We start from the raw sequence: 13,337 nt of genomic DNA on the forward strand, positions 1-13,337 counted from the left end.
TCGTTTTTGTGCAGTGTCACGGTCCCTTCTGCATAGGACGTATCGCCCGGCCTTCCTTGGCCTGCTGCTCTTTTGCCTTGGAAAGCTGTTTTGTTTTTTCCCCCCTGTTCATATACATTCTCTCCATTTAATTTTTTTTTTTCTACTTGATCCCAGCAACCTTGTCATCTTGAAACCAGGCCCTTCTAGTGCTTTGTTTTGTTTTTTCCCATTACTGCTTTGTGTCCAAAACTGCACGGACTTTCGTCTTGCACGTAAGCAAAGAACAAAACAAATTTATCCTCCTTGTTCAGGAAGTAAGATGAGAGAAGCTAAGCGCTGCGACTCATTCTTGTGAATGAATCCACCCACGGTCCCCGGTCCTTCGCAGCTTGCAGTGGCCCCCAGGCCAGCCGCTCGGGATAAAAAGGCATCCTCGGAGCATCCAGCCGTTTCAATTTACCGCCACCGTTTTGCAAAAGGCTTCGAGTTTGGGGTCCGCCTCAAAGGGGCCTAATTTTCTGGGAAAGTGAAAATATTCCCTTTCTGAATATTCGGCCCTTTTAAGGCACCCCAAACCACCAAGCCCTTTGGCAATCGCTGGCCTTAATCGAGCATGGTTGTGCCCCAGCGCAGTACAGTACGCTGCCCTGTTTGCGTGACGCTTGCCGTTCGTTGGATATTTCCCTTTACCCTTCTCCTTTTTTCCATGGCTAGGTTTTCCGGCAGCAGCCTATGGACCAGTAGCAGCAGCAGCGGTGGCGGCAGCAAGAGGATCAGGTAGGGGGGCCTGTGGAAGAGGCGGCTACATGGCATACCCGCAGAATGCAGGGGCAGGTAAAAGCTCTGTCGGTATTCTGTGTGGCTGCAGCTGTCCATCATTACTCTGATTTTCCTCACACCTATCCTGGGGACCTGAAAACCAAACCAAGCCAAAAGCAAAAAACAAAAAAGACCCATGCGACAAGCAGAGGCCAGGAGGCCTGGAGCACGTGGCAGGAGGTTTTCCGTGAGAACTGAGAAGTGAGGGTCCTTTCATTTTGGTTTCTTTTTTTGTTTGTTTTGTTCGTTTTCGGTTTAAGGGCAAAAAAAAAAAAAAGAGAAGGAAGTTTTCATTTCTCCTGTGAAGTTTGCACTGGGTTAACAATGCAGCTTGGTCTTCCATTCGCTGGGAAGGATCCAGGCCTCTTGGAGGCTCTTTCTCCCAGCCCCTAAGGCACAGTGGCAGGCTGTCCTCGATATTTGTTGGGCTTTTTTAAAATTTGTCTTGCACCTCACCCTCAAAATAATATTCCTTGCCCTAAAACAACTTGGTTGCCAGAACGGTAGTTTCCTCCAGCAGAGCGTCTGTTCTACCAAAGACAAAAGCATCGCATCTGCTACCGTATATTATAAGAGATGCTAAAACGCTCACGTGTGCACTCCAGATTTGCTTTCCTTTGAAACTCTAATTGGGTTGTACAGCTGTAAGCACTACCTGAAGTACAGGCAATCAATACGCATTACGCGAAGCCAAATCAAAGTGGCTCCGCTGCAAGCACATGTGTTGTATTGTTGGTTTCCAAGTATTATTTTTAATTTGCCTGCCATTTAAAGCTTAGTGCTTTGTTTCTCCGGCCCACTGCTTTTGTTACCTGCTGCAAACTCCGGCCCAGATTTGGCGAGAAATGTTAATGCTTTTCTTTCTGCCCCTCCAAAAGCTTAAATTTTATTTTATTTTTTTTCCCTTAAGGGAAATAAGTAAATTGTTACCAATCACATTTATTACCCTTGGATTTCAACGCAGGGGAACATGTGAATTAGGGCTTTGCTGAGGCAATTCAGCATTCAGCGCAATCATGAGTGGGCTGTGAACTCACCTGCACCCTATTCTGCGTCTGCTTCCTAGCCCGTGCCTTGCCTGTCCACCGGGGACCCGGAGCAAGAACAAAGGGCACAGCAATGCCTCCCCAGTCGATTTAATTGCTTCCAATCTTATGCATACGCTCGCATTGATTTATCATCCTCTGGATTCATCTTACCCTTTATTCTTGCTTTCGACCATAGTGGTGCTGGGGGAGGAGAAGAGGGAAGGGTTACCCAAAAAAAAACCAACCAAAAAAAAAAAAAAAGCATCCTTGCGACCAGTCCAGAAATACGCAGCCAAAAAGGTGACGGGACCTGGTTCCAGCTTACTCATGACTCAGTCCTGGAGTGGAGGTTTTCAGTCACTTGGACGACGTCTAGGCTTGCTAGCGAGGGTCTGGCGGGGAGGGGGAGAGGGGAATAAATGAACAAGGGGCTCCTGAGGGCAACCACCCAAATACGCATTGAGTCAGAGGCGAATTCTCTGGAGGCCGAAGTGAGAGGTCAGGAGAACTCCGTTCCATGCAAACTGGCACTGCTTGCGGGGCTACAAAGGATCATCCGTACCCGTTTTATTTTGTGGCATGTAGAAAGAGCTTAAGGGGTGACTTGCCAGACAGCTGTGGGAATCCTCCCCCTTCCTTTTCTTTCTCTTCCCCCCACCCCCCCTTTCCCTTTTTGATGAAGACAAAAGCAAAATCAATCCTACATATTCTATGAGGAAAACAGACTTAATCACGGCCGCCTCTTCCTCATGCTTTGCCTTTCAGGTTTTGCTTTAAGTGCAAACAGACCTGGTGAGTTGCCCCTTAGCGAGGCACGGAGGGTTTGGCTAGATGAATGTTGCTTCCATAACTCATATTTTTTTACTCCGAGTGCTTTTGGTGCCCATTACAACTGAACTGAGCATTGATCGATTCTGTGCCTGAAATCATTTGTTTTTGATTTGAGTGGGGTTTTGTTTCTTTTTTTTTTTTTCCTTTTTCTTTTCTCTTTTTTTCCAATTTTTTCCTTTTTTTTTTTTTTTTTTCTTTTTTTAATTTGAACTTGCAATACGAAACTAAATCTAACCCTCAATTAACACCGCCCTGCCTGGCAAGTCTAAAGAGCAGTATGGAGTTTGGAAAGGCCTGTCAAAATTGCCTGGACCGAGTGCCAGCACTCTCCTCCCACTCCCCCTAGAATTCAAGGAGGAAGAAAAAAACACAAAACACCCCAAAAAAACCGGTCGAATCCCTTGAAACGAGAGGCTGTTTCCATTTGCAGTGAAACGCGGCTGGCAGAGCGATGGCGTTTCACGTGCCGTCCTTCCCCTTGCAAGAGAGTTTTTGAACGGGGCATCTGGGTCTCGTCCCCCTCGCGGGGCAGTGGTAGTGAATTGTGTCCAGGAGCAGCGGAGTACGATGAGCCTCAAGTAGCAGCTTGTGGGGCCCAATTCATTACAAGAAAAATTAGGGTTTTTTTTTTTATATTTATAAATGTGCATGCTCCCTTTGCACGCTTTTTCTGATTCAAACCACCAAATGGAGAGCCATTGTTGGCGGTCAACAAAGGTGAGAGCAGAGCCCCTTCCCTCTGCCTCCAATTCACAGCTCAAGAGCCTTGTTGGGTTGTCAAAGATGGGGTTTCCACAGCTGCAGACAACACCGAGCCCCGTTGTCCGTCTAGTGCAGGGGTGGGCAAAATGTGAGCTGGATGCGGCCCGCCAGGCCACTCTATCTGGCCCGCGGGGGCCCTAAAAATTTTAGAAAATTAATATTTATCTGCCCCTGGCTGCCTGGCATGCGGCCCTCGATGGCTTGCCGAAACTCAGTAAGCGGCCCTCTGCCCGAAATAATTGCCCACCCCTGGTCTAGTGCCAGTTCACTCAAAATGAAACCCTTTGGCTATAAGGTCCCAGTTCTAGCTACACCCAGGGCTTAACATTGCTGCCATTATTGAGTCCGTTGGTTTCATCAGGGCTACTAAAGCTAACACATAAGTAAGACATAAGATAAGTAGGTTTAGGGTCTGAGGTCGTTCTTGATACCTCCTGTTCAGCTGGATTCATTTTGATCCAGATGACTTTTGGAATAGAAAACATTTCCAGGGCTGGTTTCCCACCCCGCAACGATCTCAGCACCCGCCAGTACCATTCAGTCAGCCAAATGGAGTGGCCGTCTAATCCCAAAATACTCAGCGTAGGCCGTACCCCCTGAAAACCAGGCCACTTCACTGAGGTGCTTGAAGGGGAATTGAGCTCTTTTGAAAACATGGACCACAAGTAAACTAAGATGTTTTTCACATCTACAATCTAGATGTGTTGCCAGACATTTCACTGTGCATTTCCAAAGCCCCCACACTCGTGGTGTCTGGGCAGCAGTGACCCCTATTTATTGTAAGGTGATGTTCTCACGTTGACAGCGGAGGAACTGCCCATTCGATCAGCAGTCGGCAAAAGGTTTTGCCTAGATCATTTCTGCCTGGGGCGCAGCTAGCTCGCATGCTGGCTACTTCCATGTTGTGACCCATTTTGGTAACTAATCATTTCTGTGATTCGGCACTTTCTGGCCTTCCGTTTCCTGCTCACGCCTTTTTTTTTCTTGTGGCGTTGCGGGGATGCGGGCATGGATGATGATGATCAGAGCTAAAAGGTCTTGTCGCATCAGCGACGAGGTACATTTCTCCGTGCACACTCAGCTGAGTTTTATTGGGAGGGCACATGCTCTGGTTCCCTTCCTTATGTACCCCGCACCCAAGCCATGAAAAAGCAGTCGGTGAGATTTTTCAAATGTGACTATGGGATTTAGCCACATGGTTCCCATTCGCTTCAGCAGGAGCTGCATGGCTAAATCCAGCTTGGATGACATCACCTCCTCTTGTATTTAAAAAAAATTTTTTTTTTTAATGAATTGGGCCCTGAGTTCTGGCAAATTAGCAAGCTTGAAAGCCTCAACGCTGCAAAGTCCTCTGAGACAACTTCACTATCAGTGTCACTTGTCTTTTAATCTCGCCTGGCATATTTTACACATATTTTTGTCTTGCAAGCGTGTTTGCAATCCAGGAAAAGCATGGGAAAAAAAAGGAGTGGGCGGGGGGAAACGGCAACTGAAATTCGGCAGAAAGGTGGGGGGCGGTTTTTTAAGCTGACGGTCTCCGAGTTTCCGATGATAATGCACATGATAAGGCCTGGTTCTCTGCTGCTTGGCTCCTGGGACGTCACTGGCACCTCGCCACGGGGGGGGTGCAAATGGTGGCCCGTCAGCATGGCAACATTTGACCTCCGCTCCAGGCGGGATGGGTGACGGCAGGAGGTGTTCAAGCAGAGCAGGATCAGGGCTGCGTTGCAGTCTGGATCGAGGAAGCTGCGCCTCTTCTTCCCGCCCCCCCCCTCGAATATACCTCGATTTTTTTTTTTTGTGCGTGCCAGTCGCCAACTGCAAATGCTGCCTTTGATGCGTGAGCACCCAACAACCCCATACTGTACTTTACACTTGCCAGCTATAACAAATCGAGTAACGTGAGCTACTGACCTTGATGGTGAGTGTGAGCAGTTATGTTTTTGTTGTTTTCTCTCTTGCTTGGTTGGGGCTGCTGTGAGAGAGGGTGTCTCTGAGGCATTCTTTCCGGCCTCTCTTACACTCGGACGTGCACACCTCCTCTCAAACACTCTTCTGAGCGCGCTCAGCGGGAAGGTTTGTCCACACCTATTAATCCTCTCTCAGTGTCCAGCTTCTTGTTAGTAGCAGCTGGTTGCATGTTTTTTGCTTGTTCAGATGAAACGATTCAAGAAACGACTCCTATCAGCTCTCGAGAAATGTCTCTCTCTCTCTTTTTAATTTTTTTTGTACACTTTCTTTCGATGTTTTTTTTTAATTATTATTATTATTATGGTTATGATTAATTTCCCTTACTTAAAAAAACAAAATACCTGTCGTCCCGTAAAACATTTCACATCTCCCCTTGCCTGTTCTTAGAGTGTATGTATCTGTGGGACTGAACTAAATGCATGCACTGTAGTAGTCGTACTGGTAGCAGTAGATGTAGTTGTAGAACATGCATTGTTGAGTTGATATTATAGGTATCATCAACTTGAAATAGCGTGGCAGTCAAAAGCATAGCATTTGTCTGATTGAAAGAGTAGGGCTTTCAACAGAACAGAGCGCTGCTAAAGGCTTGGATCCATAGTACCGTATTTGTTAAACTCCAAGAATAAATTGAATATGGCTGTAGGTGACCTACATCCTTCCCCGATAAGAACCCGCGCATACTCTTATGTTGATAGTAAATTTGTTTCTTTTTTTTTTTGCTTTTTTTTTTTTTTCTTTTTTTTTTTGCTTTTTTTTTTTTTTCTTTTTTTTTTTGCTTTTTTTTTTTTTTTCCAAATAAAAAATTCCAGGCATTAAAACTTTGAATCTAAATATGATCTCTTAGAACATTTACTTAAAAAAGGAATTAAGCTTTTATTTATTTATTTATTTATTTTTAAAAATCATTTTACCATCATGGTTTCTTCATCAACCTGTTACTCGTCTACATTAGCCCATAGACTCATTCTTCAGCAGTCTTAAACCGGGTACGCCAAACCTAAATCACTCCACTGGAAATTTTAAACCCTATTGATCTGCGTACAATAGCTTCCTACCAAACCGTTCTGAGCCGCAGGGAGATTGTATTGAGGTCATAAACCTTCTCCATGTCACGCAGCAGACACTGTGCCAGCCGCGGTTTGCGTCCAGCACCGCGTGGCCGAGGTTAAGAGAACGTTTATAAATTGAAGAGCCAATGTTTCGGAGGGATCTGCATAAGGTTTTCCAAGACAAGTTCATCATCTTTACCACTGAGCCAGCAAACGTCTTTGCTTCTTGTGCCCAGTTGTATGTACTCCGCTTTTTAAGTGTTTTAGAAAGGAAGCGGTTGTCAATAACAGCCAATAATTCAAGTCCTGAATTGCACAGTGGTTTGTCAGAAAATATCCTGCTGGGAGTAGAAAAGCTACCCTACAGTGCTGCTTTCCCCCGTCTGGTCCGGCACCCTGTTTGCAACCTAACTGCTGCTAGTTTTGAGCAAGCACATTCATACCCCATCACGTACGTTCAGCCGAATCTTTAGCACGCTTATCTAAGCAAATGTTATTAAAAGAAGCAAAGTATCTGGAAGGTGCTTTCAAGATACAATTAAGCATTTGTCTCTGCTCCTTACCTCTAATAGTACATAAAGTAAATCAGCCAAGGAACTTCCTGGATGGAGCTGACACGACTAGAAACCTGCGGATGGCTATATTGTCCCCACGCACAATCCCCTTTATTGCTCCTGAGCACTACCAACACTTAGGCGTAGAGGGGGAGAACAATTTCCCCCTTAGATTTCAGTCTGCTAAAGAGACGCGGGGACCCACTGTTTAATGTGCAAGACGTATGATTAAATAAGGAACGTATCTAAAAACTAGCCGAGCGGCAAATTGCACGGGGCATAGAAACCCACGCCGTACGCTTAAATAAGGTGCTCTAAAAATTTAGCCTCGTAGTTAAGCGCTGATTGCGTTAGCAAATTGCAGCAATAAAAAATAAAGAAAAAAAAATGGGGCGACAGTTGGTCGGCGTGCACGAAATGAGAGGAGTCTGGATCGCCCCGTTTAAGCGTCAGGAGGAGACGCGGGCGAACGATCCGGCGATGAACCAATTCGGGATTTATACTGCCCGGGCAGTGCGTTCCCCTTTGGGGCAGGAGCTGAAATGGAACTGCGCTCCTCTTTTTATTTCACTACATAAAAGTACATAAAATTTAATCCAAGGCATGTAATCTCGAAAGCCAGAACCTAACAAGTGGACCACCTGGGAAAAGCAAGTAGGCTGAAATTTCTCACTCCACTGGAACAGCCCGTAATTACTTGACAGAGGCCGGCAACTGGAACTCAGCAGAGTTGACGCATCTGAAAAGAAAAAAAAAAAAATTACCGGCTGCATAAGATGTTATCCTTTATTCCTCTTTCCGGCGCGAGAAGCCGCCTTTAAAAATGTTTGCCTCTCCGAGGGAAGGGGGGAGCGCGGACCTGGGTAATGCACATACTTGCTTTAAGAGTCCCCGGTTCCCAGTGGGTCGAATGAGCTAAATTAGCAGGGGGATGAAATGGCTGGATGCAAACAAAAGGAAAATGTCTTCTTTTAAAGAGGCAGAAGAAGCGAAGGAAGCCAAACTCTGCCCTAAGCACATGTCTGATGGGTAAAGGCTCCGTCTTCTTCCAGACGTGTGCAAGGTTTGCAGGTAGGAGGTCGCTGGGGGAGTCTTATTCGGCCTTGTTAGGGACAGCTTTCTCCTCTCCCTTCTACGGGCTCTACCCCTATTCTCCTGAAGACATGGGATTTTTATTGCTAATAAATTAAAGCAGAATCCTTTCTCCGAAGGGTTCTCGAGCCCTACGTAGGTCCCAGGTAATTTCGCAGCCATTACAAACACACGTGCCTGTAATTGCATTCTGGCGTTCAAACCGCGCACAATACCTGTTTATCTTACTTTATTGTTGGAGGCATTTTTCTTTATCCTTGAGGGACAGGGCCTCCGACAGAGCCATACAAAAATTTCAGTAAATTTGAAATAATTTGCTGCTGCTGCCAGGCACTGACCTCGGCTGCAGTCATTTCACAAGGCTCCCAGTTAGAGTCTATTGTGGTTAAAACACATCAGCGTTAATCAATAATTTTGTAATAGAAAATCCTGTGCACTTGATAAATCATCTCCTGTGCAATTAGTGACCAGCTCTGAAGTGCAGACTTAAGTACAGTATAAGTTAATCTTTAATGAACGGAGCAGCTAACTTTTAATGGTTTTTTCAATCAGTGGAATTATTTTCGATGGGAAAACACTCTTCCACGGAGATCACTTTGGCTTCCAGGGTGCCTCACTTGATGTATGCCAAGTGGTGGCTCCACAAGGCTCATACTGCGATCCAGACAGGCTAATCAGGCAGGCAGGGAAACGTTCCCATTTCCAAACGCTGAAGGTTTTGAATCGTTACGACTCTGTTGGCGCAGCCAGCTCAGCCGGCTGGACTTTCCTTCCTTCTCCCCTGTAAAGAAAGGGCAGAGCCTTGGGCTGGCACACTCCCATGTTATTTGATGTAGCAAGACAGACCCTTCCGCAGGCAAGTTCGCAGCAGGGTTTGAAACCAGGCCCCTCCAGTACGACGGTCCCAGTTCAGCAAGGAGCTATAAGCCTAAGGGCTGAGCCAAATCAGGGCTTAAAGCTTAGAGACCATTGCAGACCAAGCGCCTTTACCTGGCAGAGCTAGTGGGCTGTTATCCATGAGGTGGCACAGTGGTAATCTTGCAAGGTATGTTTCAAATGGTATAAAAAAACCAGTGTTTCTGAAAGGAACTGAGAGCAGCAAAGGCCATGAAAACACACGATTCCTCTCTGATCTGTTTGAGATGGTGCCTTGGCGTCTTTTTTTCCCCATCCTCTATAGGAAGCTTTTGTATCCATCTGTTCCGGTATTAACTTGACGATTTGTAAAAGCCAGGGAATACAGAATTGGACCTATATTATGTTTAAAAAAAAATCCCCAAAACAACCCGCATTCGTGCAGCCAGCTCATCCGGTAGCTAGAGAAAGGGTTCGGGCCTCATGGCACCGTTCAGTTGGTTGGCTGGATGAGGCCAAGCAGCTGGCGTCATCTTTGTGCAGCTCAGTTTTTCCCCTCTGCGATGCATGCGGGGCGGACCACCCGCCGGTCAGTGTGGCCAAAGCCCTTGAGGCACGGGGGTGCGAAGTGGTGGGGCTGTTATTTCGGGCAGAAGGCCGCTTATTAAGCTTAGGCAAGCCATCGAGGGCCGCGTGACAGGCAGCCAGGGGCAGACGAATATTAATTTTCACCAATTAAAATATAGTTGTCTCAATAGCTTGGTGAACGACTGGTTAGGACCTTGGCAACGGGGACCAAATTCAGCATGGGCAGCTCCCACGACGGGTGGACGGTATTGGCGGAGTCAAAATCCGACTCCTACCAAGTTGAGCGCGGAGGCAGCTACTTGCACGGCGCTGGTTGTTCATTCCTACCAGCTGCAAAAGGAGGCAGCTCAGAATAGTTTCCTAATATTACTTTTGTCCATAAATCACGCAGCTGCGGATGGGAGGGGAGGGTGGCGGAGAGCCGATGTTTGCTGTCACGTGGGCCACGTGGCGATGCAGCCCCCGGCAGCGTGGGGTGGACCAGTCTCTTTGGGAAAGAGCCTTTCCTTTGCCTTTGTCAAGAGTCGGTGCCTTCCTCGTTGCGGCTGCAGTATCAGATGCGCATTGAACAGGTTCATTCGTACCCATTTAACACCTTTGTCTTGTGTAAACTCCTGGTGGAGCGAGGCTTTGTACACAACACGGGTGTCGTGGAAGAAGAAAAGGAAAATGGAGCCACGCGGGGTTTTATTGCATTGCCTAGGTGCACTGATCCTTTGCAAGAAGGGGAAGGCCGTCCCCTGGCAGGCCTGGACCACTGTTGTGACTTAAAATATGCAGTGAAATGAAGCCCTGGCTTGGGTTTAATTTGCCTCTTCTACTGTCTGTTATTGTACAAAAGGCTTCAATTTAAAATTAACAGGAATGATAGCCGGTTAATGTGTTACAGTGGGAGGCCGGAGTTTCGGTTGCTATGGTAATGGAGTTCGGCTCATTTGTTTTGTAGATGAGTAATTACTACGCAATTAGAGTAGGCTAAAAATAAAAGGGCCCTTTGTTCCCAGTTACTCATTAATATTAATAAAAGGCCTGTCCAGGCTGTGGTAAACAATTAATGCAAATGCAGTTGCCCGTGGTAAAAGTAGTGACAGATTTCTTATTACCCAATGAGAGGTGAAAATGCCAGAGATTCACTCTTTCCTTGCTTTAAATAGCAAAATTATCAGGAAATGATTTTACAATGCAACAAGATCGTAGGTGGCTGTCATCTGTTTGCCTCTTGCCAGAGCGGATGCACAGGCTGGGAATACATTACCCTTGTTTCAGATCCCGAGATGCACCGGGTACCTGTGATGCCCGGCGAACTTCACAGGGTTCAGGGCGCTTGGTGCTTCTCGAGACGCTCTCCAAGGGTCTTAGTGGAAGTTACTTTTGGTGTGAGCTGGGTATCTAAATCCCTTGGGTCCTGTTGGCCCTCCCAGCTCTGAAATGGGAGGGTTGCAACTTATGAAGAACCGGTTCCCTTCTCCCAGGATGTGCCACGCACCATAATACTGCATGGGAAGGAAAGGAAACCTCCCTGCCGATTACAGTAGTGTCAATATTAAGATACAGCCAATGTTGCCTTGATTCGTTTGGTCCACGCTCAGATTGGTTTAGGGAGAGAGCAGAAGAGCTCTCTAATTTTTTTCCCTCCCTTCTGTTATTCTTTATTAGGTGCAGAGGAAGAGCGAATGAAAACAGGCCTAAGCATTGCACGCGAGGTCTAGTTGAAAAATGTGTTCGGTTCTCAATGAACCTTCAAATGAGATGCCCTCGTTAGTAGAGCAACCACAGCTGACTTGGCTGCCCCACGGTGCCCCATCAGTAATGCCTGCTGGAAGGGCCGCAGCCATACTGCAAGGCCTGGGCCCTTGTTTTGCAGCGATGCTGGGCTGGGGACTGTGTTTCCGTAGATCCAAGAGCCACCCGGTTGCCTGATCCCCCAGCGCATCCTCCACAAATTGGCATGCCACAGCTGGGCTAGGGAGGCGCTTCTGAAGCTGCTCCCAACAACGGTAGTGATGGTTGGGAGCACAAATGCTGCCAGGCCCCTGGCTCTCCTGTCCCTCTGTTGCCCCGCGTGCTCAGGGCAAATCTAGATGATGCCGGTACAAGACTGCAGCCACCAGCTGCACCCCGTCACTGGGGGAATGGTGTCCTCCAAGTTGTCGTGCAACCAAAGCTCAAACGTCCCCACCCCTTCCAGACCCTCCTCCGCGCTCCCAGGGGACGGCAGGGGAGGGGGCATTTCGGAAAGGCTCTTGACTTTGCAACACCCGGCCCCTGCCCAGCTGGCTTTCCCTTGGTTACGTTGGTACCACCATCCATACCCACACCACGGACATGACTTGCCTCGTCCCTCGGTCACGGCACAGCCGCGTGGCGCCCTCCATCCCGTAGGTTAGGGAAGGTGTTGCCGGAGGGTGCCCGATGCTCTGGTGGTGGCAGGGCCTAAACATGGAAGTGGCCTCCCTCCCAACCTGTTTAACAAATGGAGGAGTATGTAGCACAGCCTTTGTAAGGTCGACATTTGTTTGTTGTTAAGAATCTAATTAGAAACATGAGAGGGAGCTGAATGGCTGCTTGCTCGGCTAATTAGCGACATGCACGAAGCCCACTTTGAACTTCAAGGACACCGAGCTATTAGCGCTTACATCAAAAATGGATTAAACTTCTGTGCTTTTATAATGATTAAAGATGAGCCGCTCGAGTGGAGATCCTTTTGTAAGGGCTGTGACAAGAGCCGGCTCCCTGATCGTGGCGGCTACAAGCGAGGCTTCACGTGGCCTCTGTGTCATGCTCCAGCCCCCGTGCGCGAGTGACACCATTAACTTGCAATATGGAAAATGGGATGAGGCAATAAAGACTGACGGTTCGCCAAAAAGAATCGCGGTGAAGCTGAGCAATGCGTTTGTCCGGCGTGGCGTGGCGCGGCTTCCCTTGGAGGAGACGTGGCCCGTGGAGATTTACAGCTTTCGGGCAGCACTGAGGCAGGAGGCAGGCTCGCTATGGGACTGTTTCTGCACGGCTGCTGCAGGGAGCTTTATGCCACGCTCCAAGGCATTTCTCTCTGTCCTTCCTAAGCGCTTGGTTTTTTTGGGACCCTGGACGTAACTGCAGTCGGGACTACAGCGCCCCGACTCTCGGGTTGCATCATATAGTGGACAGTCGGGGACAGCCACGTTGTAACGGGAGCCCCGCACATAGTTGCAGCCGTTTGGGTCATTCAAAAGAGTGGGTTTGAGCCGTGCAGGGGTTTGGATCGTTCAAAAGTGCGGGCGTGAGCCGTGTCGGGGCTTGTTGGTGTTGATGGAAGTGGGTTCAGTCATTCGTGCAAGCCCCAGTGTGGACAGGAGTGCCTTGTGTGACGCTGCTCGCTTCCCGTCGTGACCGCCAGGCTGTGGTTACTTCGTACCACCCGCTGCTTTCTGTTGTTATCCGAGCAATAGTGTGATGTGCAAAGCCATTTCCAGAGGGACGGCAGAGACAGAGCCGCCTTTTGAAGAGCAGCGGCAGACAGAAAAATAGCGTACCTTGTTACCGCAGATCCCTGCTCGCACTGTCTGTTGGGTGCGTGGCTACTCGTTGCGCTGACGAACTCCAGGTCACGTTAGTGCCAGGCGAAGAGCCCTGCGGAGGAGAGACAGCTGCGTGTCACGGCCTCATGCCTCACCCGTGGATCCGTGGTCGCCAGGCCCCATGGTGGTGGTGACGTACGAAGCAGAAAGAATAGGGCTTGATTTTTCTGAGAACTCGGGCTTTTTTTATTGCTGCTTCTGCCTGCTCTTAGTAGCAGAGCTCCAGAGGTCTGTCGGCACGTTGTG

The 13,337-nt window shown here is 48.2% G+C and overlaps 1 protein-coding gene and 1 long non-coding RNA gene across 10 annotated transcripts in view; one reads left to right on the plus strand and one right to left on the minus strand.

Annotated features, from left to right (window-relative positions):
• The window catches only part of MSI2 (musashi RNA binding protein 2), a 414,613-nt gene that overhangs the window by 383,137 nt on the left and 18,139 nt on the right, over nucleotides 1-13,337 (plus strand). For 5 of the 9 annotated variants that reach the window (XM_019511066.1, XM_019511067.1, XM_019511068.1 and 2 more), the window contains exon 10: nucleotides 697-759. The exons of 3 other annotated variants lie outside the window; for them this stretch is intronic. In XM_019511066.1, coding sequence (XP_019366611.1) covers nucleotides 697-759 — 63 coding nt within the window. Of the gene's footprint in view, nucleotides 1-696; nucleotides 817-13,337 lie in introns of all 9 variants that reach the window. One more of the 9 variants, XM_019511070.1, reaches the window with a different exon arrangement.
• On the minus strand, nucleotides 6,167-8,917 carry LOC109293244. Its single transcript, XR_002096273.1, has 2 exons — nucleotides 7,873-8,917; nucleotides 6,167-7,735 (listed from the first exon to the last, which is right to left on the minus strand). It is a non-coding gene; the product is annotated as an uncharacterized LOC109293244 (long non-coding RNA).

Source organism: Gavialis gangeticus, unplaced genomic scaffold, assembly GCF_001723915.1.
Source record: "Gavialis gangeticus isolate Ggan-Ray unplaced genomic scaffold, GavGan_comp1, whole genome shotgun sequence".
Lineage (NCBI taxonomy): Eukaryota > Metazoa > Chordata > Crocodylia > Gavialidae > Gavialis > Gavialis gangeticus.